A 20374-nucleotide genomic window follows, 5' to 3' on the forward strand; every position below is an offset into this window, starting at 1 on the left:
GATCAAGATGTAGAACTCTTGGCTCCTCCAGTGCCATGTCTGCCTAGATGCTGCCATGCTTCCCATCATAATCATGGACTGAACCTCAGAAGCTGTAAGCCAGCCCCAATTAAATATTGTCCTTTATAATAGTTGCTGTGGTCATAGTATCTCTTCACAGCAGTGAAACCCTAAGTAAGATGATATGTGACCTGCCTTCCACCCAGAAGCCAGGTTTCTATTGAGAAAAAACAATGGAATTCAGTTTTATATTAGAGCAGGGAACACATAATATTCATGTTCAGTAAAGACCATAAGTGTCCTCTGTGACTTTTTATCAAGTTCAGGGAAGGAGCAATGTGGGAGCAGTCAGAGACAGGACCTAGGAGGATGACAGATAAGGAGGTGTCAAAGGTCACAGAAGTAGGAAGAACACTAACTAAACATGTGCTGAGGAGCTAGTCATGTGCTAGGCTAGGCTTCACTAGCCCTTAATTCTATGTTACTGTGCTTCTTTAGAGTTTATTTTAATACTTTATTTTATTATGTGTGTGGGTGTTTTGCCTGCCTGCATGTCTGAGCACCATGTGCATGTCTGGTGTAAAGGACCAGAAGAGAGTCCCTTGAAGATGGAGTAACAGAAGATTGTGAGATGCCTTGTGGGTGCTGGGAATTGAACCTGGCTCCTCTGGAAGAACAACCAGCTCTTGCCTGGTGAGCCATTTGTTGAGTCATCGCTATTATTCTTTAATGTGTCTCATCTCCAGTTTCAGTGTGTGTACATTAGGGCCGGAGACTGAATTTGCTGATCTTACTCCTTTGGTCTCCAAGATGAAAGACACAGTCTTAAAAAAAAAATCTCTGTCTTGAATTGTAAGAACGTGATATGGTTTCCTATTTTAAAAGTTTCTGGCTTGAATTAAAACATTTGCAACCTTAGCTAGCTGTTCCAGGTGTTATTCCTGGGCAGTGGCAACCCTCCCTCAGGTGTCTGTCTCTGCTCCTCAACCCAGTCTGTGGTTAGAGATATGCCCCATCTTGCCCAGTTTTTCTGGGGTACAGGAGCAAGCACTCTTCTTTACCAGGTCACTTTTCTAGCAGCTCCCCCAGCTTCAGTTTTTAAATGTTTAAAATATATTTAGTTTTTAAAACCCACTCTTGGAATGCTCACTATTCTGGTGGTGGGAATTATAAATGATAAATGCATAAAAATGTTTAGCTCTACTAATAAGTATTAAGTCCTAGTTAGTGGCTGTCTGAAATGCTTTTTTAAAAAACTATTATTTTATCAGGAAAGGAAAGGAGGAGTCTTATATGAGTGTTGACTCACAGGCTGATACTGACGTTAGTAATCTACCTCAGTCATTTATATTGATAAGAAAATATCTTCTTATATCCTTACATGTGAAAGGAAAACATCTAATGTCCTCTTTTGGTGTGGGTGTGGACATTTTTTTTATAAGTTTGTTTATTTGTTACCTATATGTGGTGCTCGGAATTGAACTGAGGGCCTATGCATGCCAGGCGAGCACTGGACTCCATCCTATCCACATGGGTTTGTTTTTTAACGTTTTCAGGAAAGGTGAAAATGTTTTAGATGTGCAGTGAGAAGCTTTGCCTTTTGAGTCACTCTGCACCTCTGCCCAGGGCCTGGCTAAAGCCTCTGCTTGTGCTTACAACTCAGTTCACCCGATGCTTAAGCTGTGCCCCCCTGCTGCTGTCCTACACAGAATCCTTGTAATCTATGTAGGTGGATCTATCTGTCTGTCATCTATCTGCCTATCTCATTCATCTATCCTAAAGTATCTGGGTGCTTGTGTGTCCTTTTGGTTAACTGTTCTGAGAGTAGAGGTTGTCCCTTCAAACTTGATTGTATTTGAAAACTCAACAATCGTTGAATATAATTTCCCAAGTATAGAAATACTTAGAAAATTGTGCTTAGGAAACAAAGAATGTAGCAGAAATCTGCTAGTGTTTGTTTTAAAGTAATTTCAAGGTCGCACGGACAGGGAGCAGAAGTCAGGGACAGGACATTATTATTAGAGATGGTTTAAGAATTTTAAATTAAAATGACAGGAATAACTTTGTCCTATTTCAACTTTTCTGAAGTTCAGCTTTTACATATAAAAAAATAAATGAATAATGGCCTATAGAGGACACTCCATAAATATTATTTATAAGTGAGACATTGAAGAAGCATTAGAAAAATGAAAGGTAAAGGGGTGTCTTTCATAACATTTTAAATTCGCCATTAGACTCACCTCTTCCCTTATCGAGAACCTTGCCAGGGGCCGTCCATGTAAGTTGAATATAATCACCTATAAACTCAGCCTCCAGGTCTGTGACTTTACTTGGTGGGAACACACGAGCATGGTCGCCATCAGGGGGCGCTCCAGACACAGTAAATGACCCTCCAGAGGTTACTCTGTTGAAGTCCTCCACTGTAGCTTCTATGGCTTCTTCTTGGACATCTGGTCTGGGTGGATTCAGTACAATTTTACCTATAAAAAAAAACACCCCCAGGCATTTGTGACTCTCGTCTTGTCTGTTTTTTATCTCGTGCTGACCTTACATCTGCTCAGGGCTCAGGTAAATTGACAGCAGACACTGAAAAGTGGAAGAAAGGACTGGATAGAAGGCTCAGTGGTTAAGAACAGTGGCTGTCCTTCCAGAGGACCAGGGTTCAGTACTCAACACCAACATGGCAGCTCACACCTGTCTGTCCCTTCACTTCTCAGGGATCTGACACCTTCAGATATACATATAGGCAAAGCACTAATTCACATAAAGATAAATGTTAAAATAATAAGGGGGAGAAAGCTGGCTTAACTATCATTTTGAAATGTGATAAGTTAAAACTAATTTTTGACCCTGCTTTCTCTATCACCTTCTCATGAGATCTGTGGTGACAATACTCGTATTTCACTCAGCTTTAGCACTTACCACAGGGTTTGTTCCACAAGGTCAGGAAATGTATTTTTCAGTGGAAATGAAACAAACAGGAAGATTGTAACAAATTTTGTGGAAATGTCATTTATGCTGGGCCCATTGACATGAATATTGTTTTAAATTACAAGGTTGACTCCATAATTATATAGTTGGGTGGGTGTGACTCTCTATTCAGTGTTTGATCTATGTATGTATGTATGTATGTATGTATGTATGTATGTATGTATGTGTATCTGTCTGTCTATCTATCTGTCTGTCTGTCTGTCTGCAGGTAAGCCATATCTGGTTTAATGCTACTCACCATTTTCCACATAGCCAGGTATATATAAAGACTTGTTCTTCTGTCTTAAGCTTAGTCTGGCTTTGTTTTTTCTTGCCTGGACACGCACTTTTAGGCTGTATCTACCATTTCCATGATAATCTGTAAAGTATCTTGTGTAGATGCCATCATTTTTAACAGTATCAGCACCTTCATAATGAAGCACAGTGATTAGTCACATAGTAAGTTAAAATGAAAATTGATGCTGTTTGTGCTCATTGATGATAAGAGTTTGTCAGAGAGTAGACAGCATAGCTTAAACACTAGGTCACACTGTTTTGATACAAAGCCTGGCTTGACTATGTAGTAATGCTATTTTTACAAAATGTAACTTGTAGTAGGCATTTAGTTAACATTAATAGTTATTTTTATTTCACAACAGAAATGTATCTCAAAACTACTAGAACAGACAAAAACATTTAGCAAAGAAGCAAGATATAAAACCAATGTACAAAAATTATTCGCCAACTTTTTTGTGATGATAATATTTTATAACCAATGAATGCGAGATTATTACTGATTTAAAAGTCAGTAGCTTCATCACACACCAATAATGAACATACTGAGAAAGAAATCGGGAAAACCATACTATTTATAACACCTTAAAAATTACCCGGGAGTAACCTTTATCCAGGACGTGAAAGACCTCTTCAGTGAAAACCGTAAACCACACAGGAAGGAAATGGGAAAGGCTTTTCGTGCTTACATCAGCAGGACTAGCACTGTGAAAATGGACTCACAGCCCAGAGCCATCTGCAGATTCAACAACCCCAATAAAAGGTTTAATGACATTTTCCACGGGTAGAAAAAAAAAGTACAATCCATATGGGAACACAAAAGCCCCAGAATAGCCAAATCATCTCCGAATAAAGGGAACAAAGCTGGTGGTGGTATTACTAGGTCTGTGAGGTATACTAGAGAACCACAGTAACAAAGTAGCTCAGTGCTGCTAGAACCACAGTAACGATGTAGCGAGGTGCTGCTAGAACCACAGTAACAAAGTAGCGCAGTGCTGCTAGAACCACAGTAACAAAGTAGCCCAGTGCTGCTAGAACCACAGTAACAAAGTAGCGCAGTGCTGCTAGAACCACAGTAACAAAGTAGCTCAGTGCTGCTAGAACCACAGTAACAAAGTAGCTCAGTGCTGCTAGAACCACAGTAACAAAGTAGCGCAGTGCTGCTAGAACCACAGTATCAAAGTAGCTCAGTGCTGCTAGAACCACAGTAACAAAGTAGCTCAGTGCTGCTAGAACCACAGTAACGATGTAGCGAGGTGCCTCTAGAACCACAGTAAAAAAGTAGCTCACTGCTGCTAGAACCACAGTAACGATGTAGCGAGGTGCCTCTAGAACCACAGTAACAAAGTAGCTCAGTGCTGCTAGAACCACAGTAACAAAGTAGCGCAGTGCTGCTAGAACCACAGTAACAAAGTAGCTCAGTGCTGCTAGAACCACTGTAACAAAGTAGCTCAGTGCTGCTAGAACCACAGTAACGATGTAGCGAGGTGCTGGTAGAACCACAGTAACGATGTAGCGAGGTGCCTCTAGAACCACAGTAACAAAGTAGCTCAGTGCTGCTAGAACCACAGTAACAAAGTAGCTCAGTGCTGCTAGAACCACAGTAACGATGTAGCGAGGTGCTGGTAGAACCACAGTAACGATGTAGCGAGGTGCCTCTAGAACCACAGTAACAAAGTAGCTCAGTGCTGCTAGAACCACAGTAACAAAGTAGCTCAGTGCTGCTAGAACCACAGTAACGATGTAGCGAGGTGCTGGTAGAACCACAGTAACGATGTAGCGAGGTGCCTCTAGAACCACAGTAACAAAGTAGCTCAGTGCTGCTAGAACCACAGTAACAAAGTAGCGCAGTGCTTCTAGAACCACAGTAACAAAGTAGCTCAGTGCTGCTAGAACCACAGTAACGATGTAGCGAGGTGCTGCTAGAACCACAGTAACAAAGTAGCTCAGTGCTGCTAGAACCACAGTAACGATGTATCGAGGTGCTGCTAGAACCACAGTAACAAAGTAGCGCAGTGTTGCCACAAGGGAATACCTGCGCACCTGTGGAATGGATACAGGACCGAACATTAAACCTACATGTTTTCTCTCATGTGTAGCTATTGAAATTTATATAGATAAATAAAATTATATTTGAAAGTAAAATGAAGGTTATTGGTGGGAGGAGACAGACAGAGGAAGGGGAGAGAGAGAGAGAGAGAGAGAGAGAGAGAGAGAGAGAGAGAGAGAGAGAGAACAGGAGAGAGGAAAACAGAGAGGGAGAGTGGAGAGAGAGAGGGAGAAAGAGAGAGAGAGGGAGGAAGAGAGAGAGAGGGAGGAAAAGAGAGAGAGAGATACTGAAGGGTGAATGTGATTAAATCTGTAATATACTCATATGGAAAGCCTATAAGTATGTATAATGAATACTATAGAAGAAGTTTACCAGAACAAAGAAAACATATTTAGACCTAAATAACATATGCAAAGTCATAACAGTAAAAATGGAAAAACTGTACCTCATGTTCCATGGGAAGCATGAAACTGATAACCAACTTTAACCAAAATACATGTGCTTTTGTCTGGGCTTTCTTTGTCAAGATAACCAAGTAAGAAGTTTTAAAGACAGTATTACTCAAATAGATTCATAACTATTTTAAAAATATAGACTACCAAGTTATAGAATCCTATAGGAGAATTTAAATTCATGGTATCGATACAGGCTCCCATTACCTGCCCCATTGTCCCATAGCTCCAGGGTGACTTGATGTCCATGTTCAGCTTCTATGATGGCTGTGACATTGGCTCCTAGAACAGGCAAAAACCCTTGGCTGACCCGTACATACACAATCATCCGGCTAGGGTACTGGGCTGTGCTCTGACTCATGTGAGCGGTAGCCAGGAGTGGTTCCATGGTGGGACTTCTTGCTCGAGTGGTCACTGTCATTGTAATCAACTGAGACTTGGTACCCGTGATGCTGTAAGTCCAAGTACCTGTCTGAAAAAATTCTCTTTAAGAACTTTGCTAAGGATTTCTTGCTACTTGGAAAAATAAAATTGAAAAACTTGGGGTGGTGAATATGGAACTCACGCCTTACGCATGGTAAACAACTGTCCTACTAAGAGTAGAGACCTACATTGCTAACCTCAATACTGATTTTAATGGGTGATTGTTAAAAATTAATAGATAATATAGATTTGAACACTTAGATATTCAACTTAATTTTTAGTGAAAACTATTCTTTCATTGATCTTAATACTGATAATGTAGCATGTCATTATTTTATTTTTACAGCACAAGTATGGATTAATAAAACATGGTGAAAAGAATAGACTTACCTCTGCAGTGCCCGGTATTTGAAGTCGAGCAGACCGGATGTTTAGTTCATCATCTTGGAAATCTGAGGTTATATATTTTTTTCCTTTTGGATCTTGAAGAATGATTTCTGGCTTTTGTACCGTCCAGGTGATAACAAAGAACGTGTCGTTGCCGACGGTACTGTCCACAGGTACTGTACTGTTTATCCATGCCCCTGCTCTGACATTGAAGGCTTTGCTCTCCAACTGTAACAGAAAGAAAAAACAAACACATAAAACCTATTTGTTATCTTAAGTAGTGGAATTTTCTAATTTAGACAGTTCAAAGTAATTTAAAAATCATAAATAAGATTTAGTTGTAATGATGATTTAAAACATTCTTCAAACCACAATCCACCAGTCTTTCTCCCTCCCTCCCTCTCTTCCTCTCTCTCTCTCTCCCTCTCTTTCTCTCTCTCTCCCCTCCTGTGCATGTACTGACACACACCTCACCTAAAAATGAGATGTGTACATCTTTACTGTGGGTTTGAATGGTACTTTGCAACTGAGCCAACACTTTGGTCTTGTATCTGAGTAACCATGGAGACAGAAGCTTGTGCTTAGTGCGATGAAAAGAGAGTGGATGAAGAGGGAATGAAAGTGGCAGGGACTGAACAATTTAAGATGCTGTCATGTGAAGAAGCTGAGAAAGAGGAACGAAGGGAACTTGAAGGTCATGGAAGAGACAAAAAGTAAAGTTAACACAGGGAATTGTTGAACAGCTTTTCATCTCTCTCTCTCTCTCTCTCTCTCACACACACACACACACATACACACACACAAACAAAACACACAGACACCCCATGTAAAACTAAGGATAGAAGAATGCCAGAGGAAAAGGTAACCACATTTTGTATGACTTCTGAAAGAAAATACACTAATGGTGTTTTTCATAATGGAATTAATTTTTTGGCAAAAGAATGATTTATTAGAGAAAGAAGAGGTAATAAGAAATATAATAGGAATTTACTGCAAAGGTGAGGGAATATTTCAAAGTATTCTCTCCATGTACTGACCTGCAGAGCCTGCTGGGAGACGCTGCCACTTGTAGATGAAATCCTACTGAAAGCGTCGATAAGGCTGCTTACATGTTTGTTGGCATAGAAACGAAGCCCTCCTGAAGGAGAATTTTAAATGGGAAAATCAAATGTGCTATCAGAGATTTAGTTTAAAGTCCACCTGATGTTTCATTTATTATTAAATAATTATATTCTGTGTCTGCACGTAAGTCAGTGGACAGCTTGTTGAAGTTGCTTCTCTCTTTCCGCCATGTTGGTTCAGGAGTTGAACTCAGGCTGTGAACTTTCACTCACTGAGCTGACTCACCAGCCTCGAGTTAACGTTTCTGTTTAAACTCCACAGAAGATGAGTTTCTAAACCATGGACATTCAGAGTATCTCTGAACTTACTATAAACCTATATTAATCAAAACATCTTATTCAGAATAGGTAAGTTAAAGAGAAGTGGAAAATGTAAGCATAAGGGAAATTTCATTATTTTATGTCAATCAGCAGAGGTAAGTGCAATAGTGAAATTGGGCTAAGTACCCAGTGGTTCTATAGAAGGTGAGACTGAAGATTGCTTCAGAGGATGCCAATGTATAACAGAATAGTCATGGGCAAAATGCAGAGAATAAATGATGCGAGTGAAAGAAGATTTTTGGGTATGAAGATATGGGAAAGACTAGATAACAAAGGACAGGAGTTAGACAAATGACTGCCAGAAATGTACCAACCAGTGCATGCTAACTAAAGTAATGCATTTCAGAAAGGCCAACTGGAAGATCCTGGAAGTAACCCAAGCAGGGTGTGAGTGCTGGGTCAGGGTGTGATGGGAAAACCTGTTAGGGAGAGAAGATACTCGGATCTCCTGAGGTGGTGGGAGCAGAGTGGGCTGGCGGGGAGGCCTGATCCGGTGACCAGGGTTTTAATTGAGAAAATCATTTGTGTCTCCAGGTTTTCACCTCCTCACCTATCATGAGACGTCTAAATCTTTACTGCGGGATTGAATGGTACTTTGGTATTGAGCTGACACTTTCTACTTGTATTTGCGTAACCATGGAGACAGAGCATCTGTTTAGTGCAATGAAGAAAAAGTGGGTGAAGGATGAATGAAAGCAGCAGGCACCGAATAATTTAAGATGGGGACATGCGAAGAAGCAGAGAAAGGAAAGAACTGAACTTGAAGGTCAAAGAAGAGAGAAAAATTAACTTTAAACAGGGAAGTGTTGAAAAGCTTCCCACTTGGTGAACATCTGTCCAAAGGTTCCGAAGTTGTACCTGTCATGTCTGACAGAGTCTCCAGTTCTCGGGCAGCAGAAGGCCCCAGAGCGATGGTGTGGATGATGGCACCGCTGCGAGAGACGGCCTCAAAGCAGGAACTTATTCCATTATCTTCCCCATCTGTCAGCAATACGATCTCAGAACCGGAAGTGCTCTGGTCACTGGAGGTAATTGCCTGTGAAAAGCAGGGTGCTAATTACATGCTGTCACTGCTGATAAACTTAAGAATGCACATATTTTTAATATTCTCTTTCTTAGCTGACTTGATGATACACGGAAATGGGCAAGCACTAGACTTCTCAGTACTTTTAATCCTCCAGAGATAGACATGTTGGCTACTCAGTAGAGGATGAACAAATCTCCAGTAATGATTTCTGGCATACAGTAGCTACTAAATGAATAAAAATTAAAATGAATGTAAATAGTTGTTATTATCTCCCCACAAAACACTTGATGAAGATTCAAGACTTTCAGATAGTTGTAGATTCCTTCCGACTTGATAGCATTTGCAAAGTCATGACCACAGTTGGACTAGCAAGATTCAATTATTTGAAATGTCACTTTTCATGTATTTTATTTAGTTATTATTAAAGAATTTTATGATTTACCCAAAACAAAACAACTTTGACTTATCATGAAGGAAGAAGCTGATATACTTTGTTATAATTGGTCTGCATATTTTTCTGACTTCCACCAAGAATATTAGTTAAGAGTCTTTGTTTTAGGTACCTTGAGAAGAAATTATGTTTTCTAATTTATGTTAGTCTTTCCTGAGATTTTCCCAAAGACACACACACACACACACACACACACACACAAACACACACACCCCTCTTTCAGACTGTTAGTGTAATGATTGTTTATAGACTGTAGAGATACGGTTCTCATTCCTAGATTTGGCAATTGTCTTATAATGGATAAATCTCACTATTCCAATTTTCAGCTTCATTTTGTGCAGAATGGTTTTACTAATGTTACCTAACTCCTAAAAGTTTAAGGATACAAGATCACACATCCACAGCACTTAGCACAGTCAGTAATATACTGTATGGCCAACATATAGCTACTTTATAGTTATTGTGAAAGTAATACATTTATGTCTTGATATGTTTTCATTAAGTGAAAGCTGGTTATCTTATTCATGTTTTAGAACTGAATAGATGTATGACAATTACTTTCAAAATAGCAAATCTTTGCGAACATTTACTTATATAATTGCTACAGTTAAATGTGGTAAACCCTATTTATAGCCATCTGGGTTCAGGAAAGAGATTTTCAATATTGAGTTACTTTCACAAGATCCTTTAGATAATATACAGTAGAGTGAGCACCTCCGGTTTTAAAAACCCATCTGATTTTTGACCTGGGTGCCATGAAGCAAGCTAAGGGATAGTGTGAATCAAAGGTCTGCATAGGGTAGCAGTGATGACTTTCACACAGGGAGGATGAGCAACGGAAATAGTCTCCCATTTTGCTGGCTCAAAACATGACCACAAATACTAAAGTGGAGGCTGACTTGGGGTGGGAGAGAATCAGACAAATACTGTAACCTCTGAGTACAGTGCTCAAAAGGAAGTCTGCGTTTTCTTGTTCACCATCATGATTTAATTTTGTGTGCACCTGTGTTTGTTGATTGTTGCTTGTGAAGCTGCCTCCAATTTAAATTAGTGTGCTATGCCTTTTATCTGTACTACACAGTTGTTACAAACTTCTTTCTACCCGTTCTGTGGCATCTTCTTCTATTCATACAAATTCTATCTATTAATGGGATCCCAGAGAAATGTGTAGCTCCTCATTGAGGTTTTGATAATTGTTTGCCCAAGGAACCTTTGCCCTGTCCTCTACCTCTGGTCACACAGCATCTCAGGATTTTATCAGTAGAGCAAATGAAATCTGAAAAGGTGTGGCCGTAAATAATAGTTGGTGAAGCTACTTTCAGAAAGGTTTTTCTCTTTCAGGTCAGAATGCTATTAAATGAGTGAACTCTGAATTCAGGACCCTATTCAAAGGTAAACAGATAGGATGGAAAGTCAATGTCCAGTTACATTCAGTTTAAAAGATCACCTGAAATCCTGCCTGGAGTCCATGGCAAATTGAAGTTCCACCAGTAGCCTGTTGGGGGAGGTTTGCGGTGATCTTTTGGTAGTCACTACTACTCGTTATTTTTATTAGATAATTTTGGATGTGGGCAGCGCTGTCAAATGTGACTAATCCAACCATAGACTCCTTTTCCACAATTTGAGTTAAGTACAGTTCTGCTGCTTGATTCATTCGAATAAGACGGTCTTCCTGTAAGAGAAAGATGCATGTACAATAGCAGAGTCTCTTCCAACCTTGACTGATTAATGAACAATAAAGGCATCCATGGACCATAGAACATGGTAATAATTAATGGACATTAAAATTTTAACTCTTTCATCTAATTAAAAAGTTTAAGATATTTAAACTTTAGTTGTTATAGTTCTGACAACCTTCAAAGTCTATGCTCTATTTTCCAACAATTATGTATTTGGTAGTTTCAGCTGAGGAAATGATTTTTAAAGCGCATAAGATGTGTTTATTGGAATGTATTTTAAAAAGTAACATGGTGAATATCTCAAAAATGTCCATTAATATAGAAGTATTTGTGAAGATTATGGAGCACTGTTTATATAATATTCTTAAAAATTATGTCTGTGCTTGATGGGCTATTGCTGCTTCCAGAAAGCCTATGTTATTAAACAATAACTCCAATGAAAAGTGTGGGACACTTCCTTCCAAAGGGCCACCAAACAAGATCAATCCCTATCACTACTTTTGGCTCCTCCCCAGAACTAGGCAGTAGACAACACTCTCAGGCTGGTGGATGCAGTGAAATCAAGATGGAGACAAGCAAGAATCATCTTCCCTGATGGATAGCTTTCATGCTGCCAGAAGGAGCTATATAGGCGTCTGGAAATATAAGGTCACTGGGATAGTCTTATTTTAATGGTGGCAATTGGGCAATTGCCAAAAAAATGTGTCTGCTGGTGTAATGGTCACAGCACTGCCATGGGTGCAATCAACTGCTTTCTGGTTGGCTATGACACCCTCTCCACAAGAAAGAGTTCATGCCTCACACTGCAAAAATGGTCATGAACTCGAGGCTGGTGTGGTTATAGGTTGTACTGGGGACCCTACTACCAGTTTTGCCAAGTGTACATATTATCAAATACTTACATTTTGCCTTCTAAATATGCTTATACCTATAGATTAGTGTTGACTCTGGGCCTTAGTTTCTGGGGCATTCACAGGAGCTTCTTTTTGCAATGGGAAGTGGTTAATTCAGAGACTCATAACTAGTCAAAGTGCTGAGAATAAATGATACACTGTATCCTGTCTTCTCCCCAGTCCAGGAAACAGGGCAAGGGAGGAGGTGGAAAGAGCCTTAGAGCTGGAGCTGTGAGGCGCCCTCCACTGGCCATGACGTGGTCACTGCACTATGAACTCAGCTCTGGATACCTGCACAAGATCAAGTCAGGCAAGGTCAACATCCCTGTGTGGGTGGGGGAGGGCTCAAGAGGCTTTCAGGGCAGTTCAGGTCTGCTGGGGAAGGGGACTCATCCTTCTCAACAGGTAGACATTGATGAATTTCCTGTGCTTTCCACAGTCAGCGAGCCATTACTACAATACCCTTGAGAGTTGTAGGGATAATTGCTGAGGTGTTGCGAGAAGCAGTGAGACAGACAGGGCAGTGGGGTTTTATATGTTAAAAATATATTGCGTACATGTATGAAATTGTAACAAGTATTTCACAAGGTATGTCATGGAGGTGGGCCTACATTCCTGCAATCCAAGCACACGTGGACCTGAGACAGATGGAAGGACACAGATTGAGACCTGTCTGAGTGACCACCTTGCAGACATGAGGCCACCTATGGCTCCATATCATGACTTGGTCTCAAAATACCAACAGACAAAAAAAAATAGTGTCAGAATGCATACCTAGTATTTACAAGGCTCTGGGTTCAATTCCCAGCACCCCGCTGCTCCCCACCCACATACACACACCCACACAATTTTTTTTTTTTATAAAAGAATTGGTTTCTTTTTCTTTTTGGTGAGGATTATATGTGGCATATTCTATAAAAGTTGGATATAAAACATCTAAAATATAATAGCTTTTGAGAGGAAAGGCAAATGTAATAAAAATAAAACAAATGAAATATTGAAATTGTAAATTTTTTTCTTCTTCTTGTACTTTTTTTCTAGCAAAAATTGAAAGTTAAGGAGTAAAAAATGACCTTTAATCCAATAAAAAAACAGTAAAACTTTTTTTTTTTTTTTGGAGACAGGGCTTTTCTGTGTAGCTTTGCCTGTCTTGGGAGCTTTGTCTCACTCTGTAGACCAGGATGGTCTCGAACTCAGAGGTGACCTGCTTCTACCTCCCAAGTCTGTGGATTAAAGGCGTGCACCACCTCTGCCAGGCTCAATAACATATTTTATTTTTTCTTTTATTAGATATTTTCTTTATTTAGATTTCAAATGTTATCCCTTTTCCTAGTTTCCCCTCTGAAAATCCTCTATCCCCTCCCCCATCCTCCCACTCCCCAATCCACCCACTCCCATTCCTGGCTCTGGCATTTCCCTATACTGGGGCATCAATAACTTGTTTTTAAAAACTCATTCAAGGTACTTATTTACATACAATTGTTGGGTAGATATTTTTCTGATCATGAATACACACACACACACACACACACACATATATATATATTTACATATACACATACATTTGATCATGAATATATATAGGTTTATATGTTTAGTAGAACTAAACCTCAGAATAAATTATAGTTCTGTATTTAGCTTAAATACTTAATTTAAGAAATCCAGCATATCGTTTCTTACTTTGTCCATGCTTCCAGATTTATCCAGCACCAAGCACACCACTCGCCTTCTGGACTTGAGCAATGAAAATGTAGGTGGAGGAGGCGCTTCTGTTCCTCTCATGGGAGGGGAATTCTGAAAGTCAGCAGACGCCTTGATTACATCCCACGTGCTTCTGCGATTGCACATTTTGTTTTGTAGGTTTGGGGCTTCTGCATTGTGGTTATTTTCTGTGCAAAATTCAACCACCTGAAACATAAATCAATTAAAACCTGATATTGTAATAATTTATAAGGGATCACCTTCTTTCTTTTCAAATGCAGAGTTAGTTGTCACATGCATCCTGAAGAGGATTTGTCTCCTGACAAGCCGGTTTGTATGTAGATACTTTCCCGTCCATTTTACACGCTTGGAGGGTCATTGAGGAAAGAAGTAGAAAGCACTTACAGAATTGAGGTTTTGCATGAACATTATGGAGGCCCCAGCTGTCTGTATTTTGTCTGGGATAAATGTACATTTGGGTTCATACAGCCGTGTCTTCGAGTCACGCCGGCACGCCCTTGTCACACAGCTGCCTCTCTGACACTCGTGGACCACCTTCTTGCCTGTGATGCTGGCGGAGCACCTATGATAAAAGAATTGGATTACCTGTTGGACTCAGGCCTATGCTCGGCGAGCCCTCTCCCATATCGCCACTTCCTCAGCCTCACATTGTTTTTTTAAAATTACCTATGTATTTCAGTACTAGGAGTCAAATCAGCACCCTAAAATCTCTCTGTGGCAACTGCTATTGGTCATCCTCTACCACGCCCTCCATTTTGACAAGAGTAGATACAGGGCTGTGCCCATCCTCGATGCGGGTTTCAATAGGAACAGTGGTTTTGAGATTTATTATTATTTTTAATGTTTATGTAAATGTTTGGTCTATGTGCTTCTTGCATATGTGTATGAGTGTGTTCATGTGGAGGACAGAGGGCAACCTCAGCTGTTATCCGAAGTCATTCCGTTCACCTCCTTTGAGGCAGGGTCTCTCCTCAGCCTGGAACTCACAGATTAGAACTGACTGCCCGACCTCCCTTCCACAATCTTCCTTTCTCCTCCTCCCCAGGGCTGGGGTCGCAAACATGTACCTCCATGCCAACGTTGTTTTCGTGAGTTCTGGGCATCAGTCCTAGGTTCTCATGTTTGTGAGACAAGTGCTTTATAGACTGAGACATATTCCCTGTTGGGTGTCAGGGGAGGTTCTGATACTCAAGGTCCAGTTCGCTAATTTGTTCTTGATTTGTCAGTTAAGAAGGCTGTGAGCCAACTGTTGGGTAGAAGGGACAGGTTCCCGGGTCCCAAGAGGAAAAGGAGACACAGGGAAGGAGAGAAGAAGCTTTTCTGCCACACTTGGAGGAAAAGGGACACAGCCACCATGTAAGACCTCGGGGGCAGCGAGGGCCTGTGGCTTCAGCTATGGGCGGGGTGCCAAAGATGTGTGGCAGGGGTTAATTGGAACAAGCCACTAAGTTTAGGGCAGGAGGAGAGATGGAGTAAAATTGGTTAGGGCACACATTTCCAGGCTGGAGGTGTTAGCGCCCAGCAATTGTGCTTGGCAGGCAAATTAAGGTGAAATAACTGAGCGTGTGTCTTTCATCTGTGGATTTCCAAGGAAGCTGGCTTAGTGCTGGTTGCAATCAAGCCTGGAGCTAAGCCATGTGGAGCAAACGGGAGCCAGGAGGGACCGGTAGTGCCGCAGTTCCTGGGCAAGTTGGTAGTGTGTTTTAAAAACTACATGCAACAGTTGAGAACAGCATTTTTAGTTCATGTTTGTTATCATTGAACCAAAGATAGTATTTACTGTATTATAATAATGTTGTAGAAATGAAATGAACTAAGAGTTACTTAACAATTCTCCCCCAGTGAAGGAGCTAGTGAAAGTACCCAAGGAGCTGAAGGGTTCTGCAACCCTACAGTAGGAATAACAATAGGAACTAACCAGTAACACCCCCCCCCCCCCCAAGAGCTTGTGTCTCTAGTTGTATATGTAGCAGAGGATGGCCTAGTCAGCCATCAATGGAAGGAGAGGCCCTTGGTCTTGTGAAGATCATATGCCCCTGTATAGAGGAATGCAGGGGGGTTGTGGAGCAGGACAGGGGGGGGGGGAGGCTATAGGGGACTTTCGGAGAGGAAACTAGGAAAGAGGGTAGCATTTGAAATGTAAATGAAGAAAATATCTAATAAAATAAATAAAAAAACCAATTCTTGACTAAAAGTTAAGAATTGTTTTTGGTGGAGTGTGGTGAGTCAAAATTATACTTAAAATTCTCTTAAATTCCCATGTATGATGGCACACGGCTTTGGCTTTATAGTAGTCTTCAATTTACCTTTTGACCTACACTGAAGGAAAATTGAAGGTAATTAATTCATTCTCAGCTGATCCTTTTGTGCACGGGTCCAGGCAGCTCTGCAGATCACACACACAGAGGGAGGCAAGCTGGGTAGGTGTTTTCAAGAACTCTATTTTATAAGATAGATGTCCTTTCAAAGACTGGCTACCTCTTCACATCAACTTCTATTTTTCTCAATACTTTTCTCAATGTACTAAGTGTCTGTCACTTTTAGATTTAAAGGCTTAAATACCTACAAGTTTATGCATATGGTTTGATTAGATTTCTCAGAGAATTTTATTTCTTAAAAAAATAAAATAAAATCAATGTACTCACGTATCCTCATGAAACATATGAATTTTTCACTAATTTAAAAGTAAAGTGTTTTTTTTTTTTATCACAAAGCTGTCTAGTAACTTAATTGACTTCAATGAAGTAGTTGTTTCCTACAATGTTTGGAAAGAAGTAGAAGAGGCATAGACTGGAGGGAGGGGCAGGGCATAATAGAATGTAAAGAAGGGAGGAGCATCACATGTCTTCTTTCTACACAGAGTTAGTATACAATATGCATGAAGAAATCAAAGTGTAAAATAATATTGGAAATGTCGGTAGGATTAAGTTGCAATTTGTTGATGTCTTTGGACTTAGCTATTACATTTTTCTGCTATCAATAAATGATATTTGAAAAAAATCCGGTGAGTACTGAGTTAGGTCCCTATATTTGATTATCTTCATTCCAAGGCAGGGACACCAGAACTAATTGAATATGTATTAGTACAAAATGGTACAGTGTCAATACTGTGTGAACTGTCTAAACATCCTGTCACTTGAACTGCCCAGAACAGACAGCAGAAGACCCTCAGGCAAGAAATTGTAGAATTGGAAAATTCACAGTGATACCTTGTTGCTTCTATAGTGTTCTTTCTAGAAATGTAGAAAGGCCGGTCCACGTTATACTCATCAAATACTCCCCACCGGAGATGGGCCCACTCATGGACAAAGACTCTGCCTGAGAGAGAAGACTGTCATCTACAAAACTGAAGTTTAAGTATTTGAATACAGTTTCCTTTTATTTTTAATCGCTTTGTCTATTTCCCAAATTGAAATCGTTACAAACTCTAAGAAATTGATAACTTTTAATAGTTGAAAAATTTGAATATGCTTGTTATAACAAGTGACCCGTTTTATGTATTAATTTGAATGCACAAATAGGTGGGATATAACTATCATAGTTTCAAACGCAGGTGTTAGTGAAGGCTTAATTTTCTTAAAGTCTTAGAAATCCACATTAATGTAGTGGTTTGCTTTTCCCCAGTGGAAATAAGAAGTATAAAGTAGTTATTTTTACCTCGGGGTCCATAGATACGCAAGTTATCAGTGAGTAGGAAGTTTGGAGTGAAGTGTATGTACTGTCCTCTGTCCCCACACTGTCCATACTGAAGGGTGTAGGGGTCGTCTCCATGTTGCAGGTGAGGATCCGCAACTATGACGTCTGCCTAAAGTGCAGAACAGCAAACCCAGTCAGATTCCAAAATGTTAGAATCAAGAGATTTTACAAACAAGGACTGTCTCACTTAAGTGATAAAAGTTAGGGTTGAGTAGAGGGCTCCGTGGGTAAAGTGCTTTCTGTTTATGCACAAGAACGGGAGTTTCGGTCCCAATACCCACTCAAAAGCTGGGCATGGTGACGTGTGTTTGTAACCCCACTGGAGAAGTGGTAGAGACAGACAGACTACCAGAGATTGTTCTCTAGCTAGCCTACCCAAATTGATGACTCTCAGGTTCAGTAACAGACCTTGTCTTTAAAAGTTAAAGGTCCAAAGCAAATAGAGGAAACCACCTAATATTAACCTCTGACTCCTACATGATCACACACACACACACACACACACACACACACACACACACACACACTTGGGGAGAGCATGTGTGTGCTTCCACACACATACACAAACATGTGAATGTGTACACATAGTCCACACAGATGTACACACAAGCACACAAAAGCAACAAAAAGTTTTAATACTTATTACTAACTTAATGGTTAACAATTATCAAACCTTGTAAACATTCATTTGGAAACCCACAAGAAACAGTTTAGGAGCTGGACAGGAAACCTACTTTGTCGTACGATTCTCGTTTTGGCATTAAGTACTCAGATTTTGACTTCCAGGTCATCGGGACTAATATGCTTATGTTCCTGAAATAAACTCTTCCTTGGCTGGCTTCAAACAGGTAGGTAGAAGCTTGAGTTACCATTTCCTGAGAAAATGAAAAGTGCATTGTGGTAGCAATCTCGAAACAAACTGAGCATAAATCATCTATACATAAACCAGAAGAAGCAAACGGAGGCTCCTCTTCCTCAAGTGTGTGTGCACAGAGTAACTGAAAAACTGGGATACATTTAACTGAATCTCTTGGATCCGTAAACTCATTTCCACATGCCCAAAGCTAACCCTGACCTTCACCTGCCCACCCCTCCAGGTGGCAGTTGGATTGGAGATGCGACGTGAGGCATAACAGGGATGAAAGTCAGAAGTCTGCAGGCAAGTGGTGTGTTAATCAATTTTTTTTACAATTGCATTGTTCAAACTCACAGGGAACTTAAGGTCTGGTAATTATTATATTCTATGTTAATTAAAATTGCTTTTGTTTTATTTTGAGTTACTGCCCAAGTAGAGCATATAAATAAATGACCAGATTATTAAAAAAACACACATTTTTTGGGTAAACTTTATATACGAATGTGTCTACACCCTTCCCCCATTCCTCCCACAACCCTCACTCTCCCTAACAAATTCACGACCTCATCTTCAATTATTATTGTTACACATATGTATACACAGCTATATTTATAACCCATTGAGTCACTCTGGCATGGCTCAAGAGCTAATAATAAAGACAAATAAGACTGGTTTGCTTCTGCCTGCTACTTGCTACAATCCTACAAATAATTCATTCAATTTTTAGAGGAACCCAGCCTTCTGCTCCTAAGCACTGCATGGAGATGTTGCAAGGACCTATGGACAAAGTACACAGGATGCAAACATTTTTATTAAACAAGTGCAATTAGAAACACATCAGCTTTAAGCATGTGTAAGTTTTCCTTCAAGGTAAGATAGGTAAGGATTTTCGGTTTTCCAAAGTTGAGCACGTAGGAGCAGCTGGAGGAGTGGGCAGGACATTTGCTGTATAGACTGTGTAAACCAACATTACTAAGATAAAGTGTGAGAACTCTTCTTCTTCTGAAGTCTCTTACCTTATCAAGTTAATAAATTATTAACAGGTTAAACACAGATTTTATTATATAATAAAATATAATGCTAGGCAGATTCCCATCATGACTGAAGATAATACTGCAGGCATGATGAAGACGGTCAAAGCGCCCCTTGGGAGGGTAAAACCGTGTGTGTGAGTGTGTAACTGTGTGTGTGAGTGTGTAACTGTGTGTGTGAGTTTGGATGTGCAGGCAACAGAATTATTGACCTGACAATAAAACCCCTTCTTACCTTTATGCTTGGGATGAGCCTTTCGTCCTCTGGCACACTGGGGTTAATGGCAATGACCACACCCTCGTATCCATTGCTGTTGAGATGCACCATGGAGCTCTCTGTGTTCTGCAGGAGATGCAGGGTGAGGAACAGAAGGACCTGCAGCCCTGGCACCATGGTCGCACTGCTCCAGTGAGAAGGAGCAGCACAGAAGGGCATTTATGTGTGTGCCTCGCTCGGGAATTTGAATCACGGCCAGAATATTTGCATAATTTGATAGAAATGCTGATATCTCTTGGGACTTTCCTTTTCTCCAACTGTTGACAGTATTCCACTGTGCCAGCCCAGGCTTGATGTACCTTATCTGTAAGATCCTCCCACATTATTTTTCTTGGAGTATCTTAAAGTTTTTTACCTTTCCCGAGTCACTGTTGTACTCTGTCTTGTTGCTTAAGCTCATCTTACCAACATAACACATCTTCTTACTAGATTTTAAATATTTTGTTAGCAAGAGATTATTTTTCTGAGTATAACTTCTCTCTCAGCCTCAATTTTTCTGACTCAAAACGAGGTCAATGAGGTCTTTAAAAAGGAATGTTGTGAAGATTAAATGTAATAACTCCTGAAGCAGGGCATGGGGCCTTATATTGCTGTGTTACACATGGAGTAGACCCTTTTAAAAAGAAAAGCCAGAAACAACAGAAGAAGAAGAAGAAGAGGAAGAAGAAGAAGAAGAAGAAGAAGAAGAAGAAGAAGAAGAAGAAGAAGAAGAAGAAGAAGAAGA

General features: G+C 40.2%; 1 protein-coding gene across 4 annotated transcripts in view; it reads right to left on the bottom strand.

The window, feature by feature from the left end:
- The window catches only part of Clca3a2 (chloride channel accessory 3A2), a 39043-nt gene extending 19122 nt beyond the window's left edge, over positions 1-19921 (bottom strand). The window contains exons 1-13 of one of the 4 annotated variants that reach the window (XM_017319812.2): positions 19609-19919; positions 18221-18361; positions 17448-17595; positions 17000-17108; positions 14175-14352; positions 13749-13976; positions 10944-11168; positions 8877-9054; positions 7614-7714; positions 6580-6804; positions 5974-6238; positions 3230-3397; positions 2241-2480 (exon numbers count right to left, since the gene is read on the bottom strand). In XM_017319812.2, the coding sequence (XP_017175301.1) occupies positions 2241-2480; positions 3230-3397; positions 5974-6238; positions 6580-6804; positions 7614-7714; positions 8877-9054; positions 10944-11168; positions 13749-13976; positions 14175-14352; positions 17000-17108; positions 17448-17595; positions 18221-18361; positions 19609-19809 (2407 nt within the window). In that variant the 5' untranslated portion in view covers positions 19810-19919. Of the gene's footprint in view, positions 1-2240; positions 2481-3229; positions 3398-5973; positions 6239-6579; positions 6805-7613; positions 7715-8876; positions 9055-10943; positions 11169-13748; positions 13977-14174; positions 14353-16999; positions 17109-17447; positions 17596-18220; positions 18362-19608 lie in introns of those variants that run through there. The other 3 variants (XM_017319811.2, NM_030601.3, XM_006502346.4) reach the window with 3 other exon arrangements.
- Between the last annotated feature and the right edge of the window lie 453 nt (positions 19922-20374).

Source organism: Mus musculus, chromosome 3, assembly GCF_000001635.26.
Source record: "Mus musculus strain C57BL/6J chromosome 3, GRCm38.p6 C57BL/6J".
NCBI lineage: Eukaryota > Metazoa > Chordata > Mammalia > Rodentia > Muridae > Mus > Mus musculus.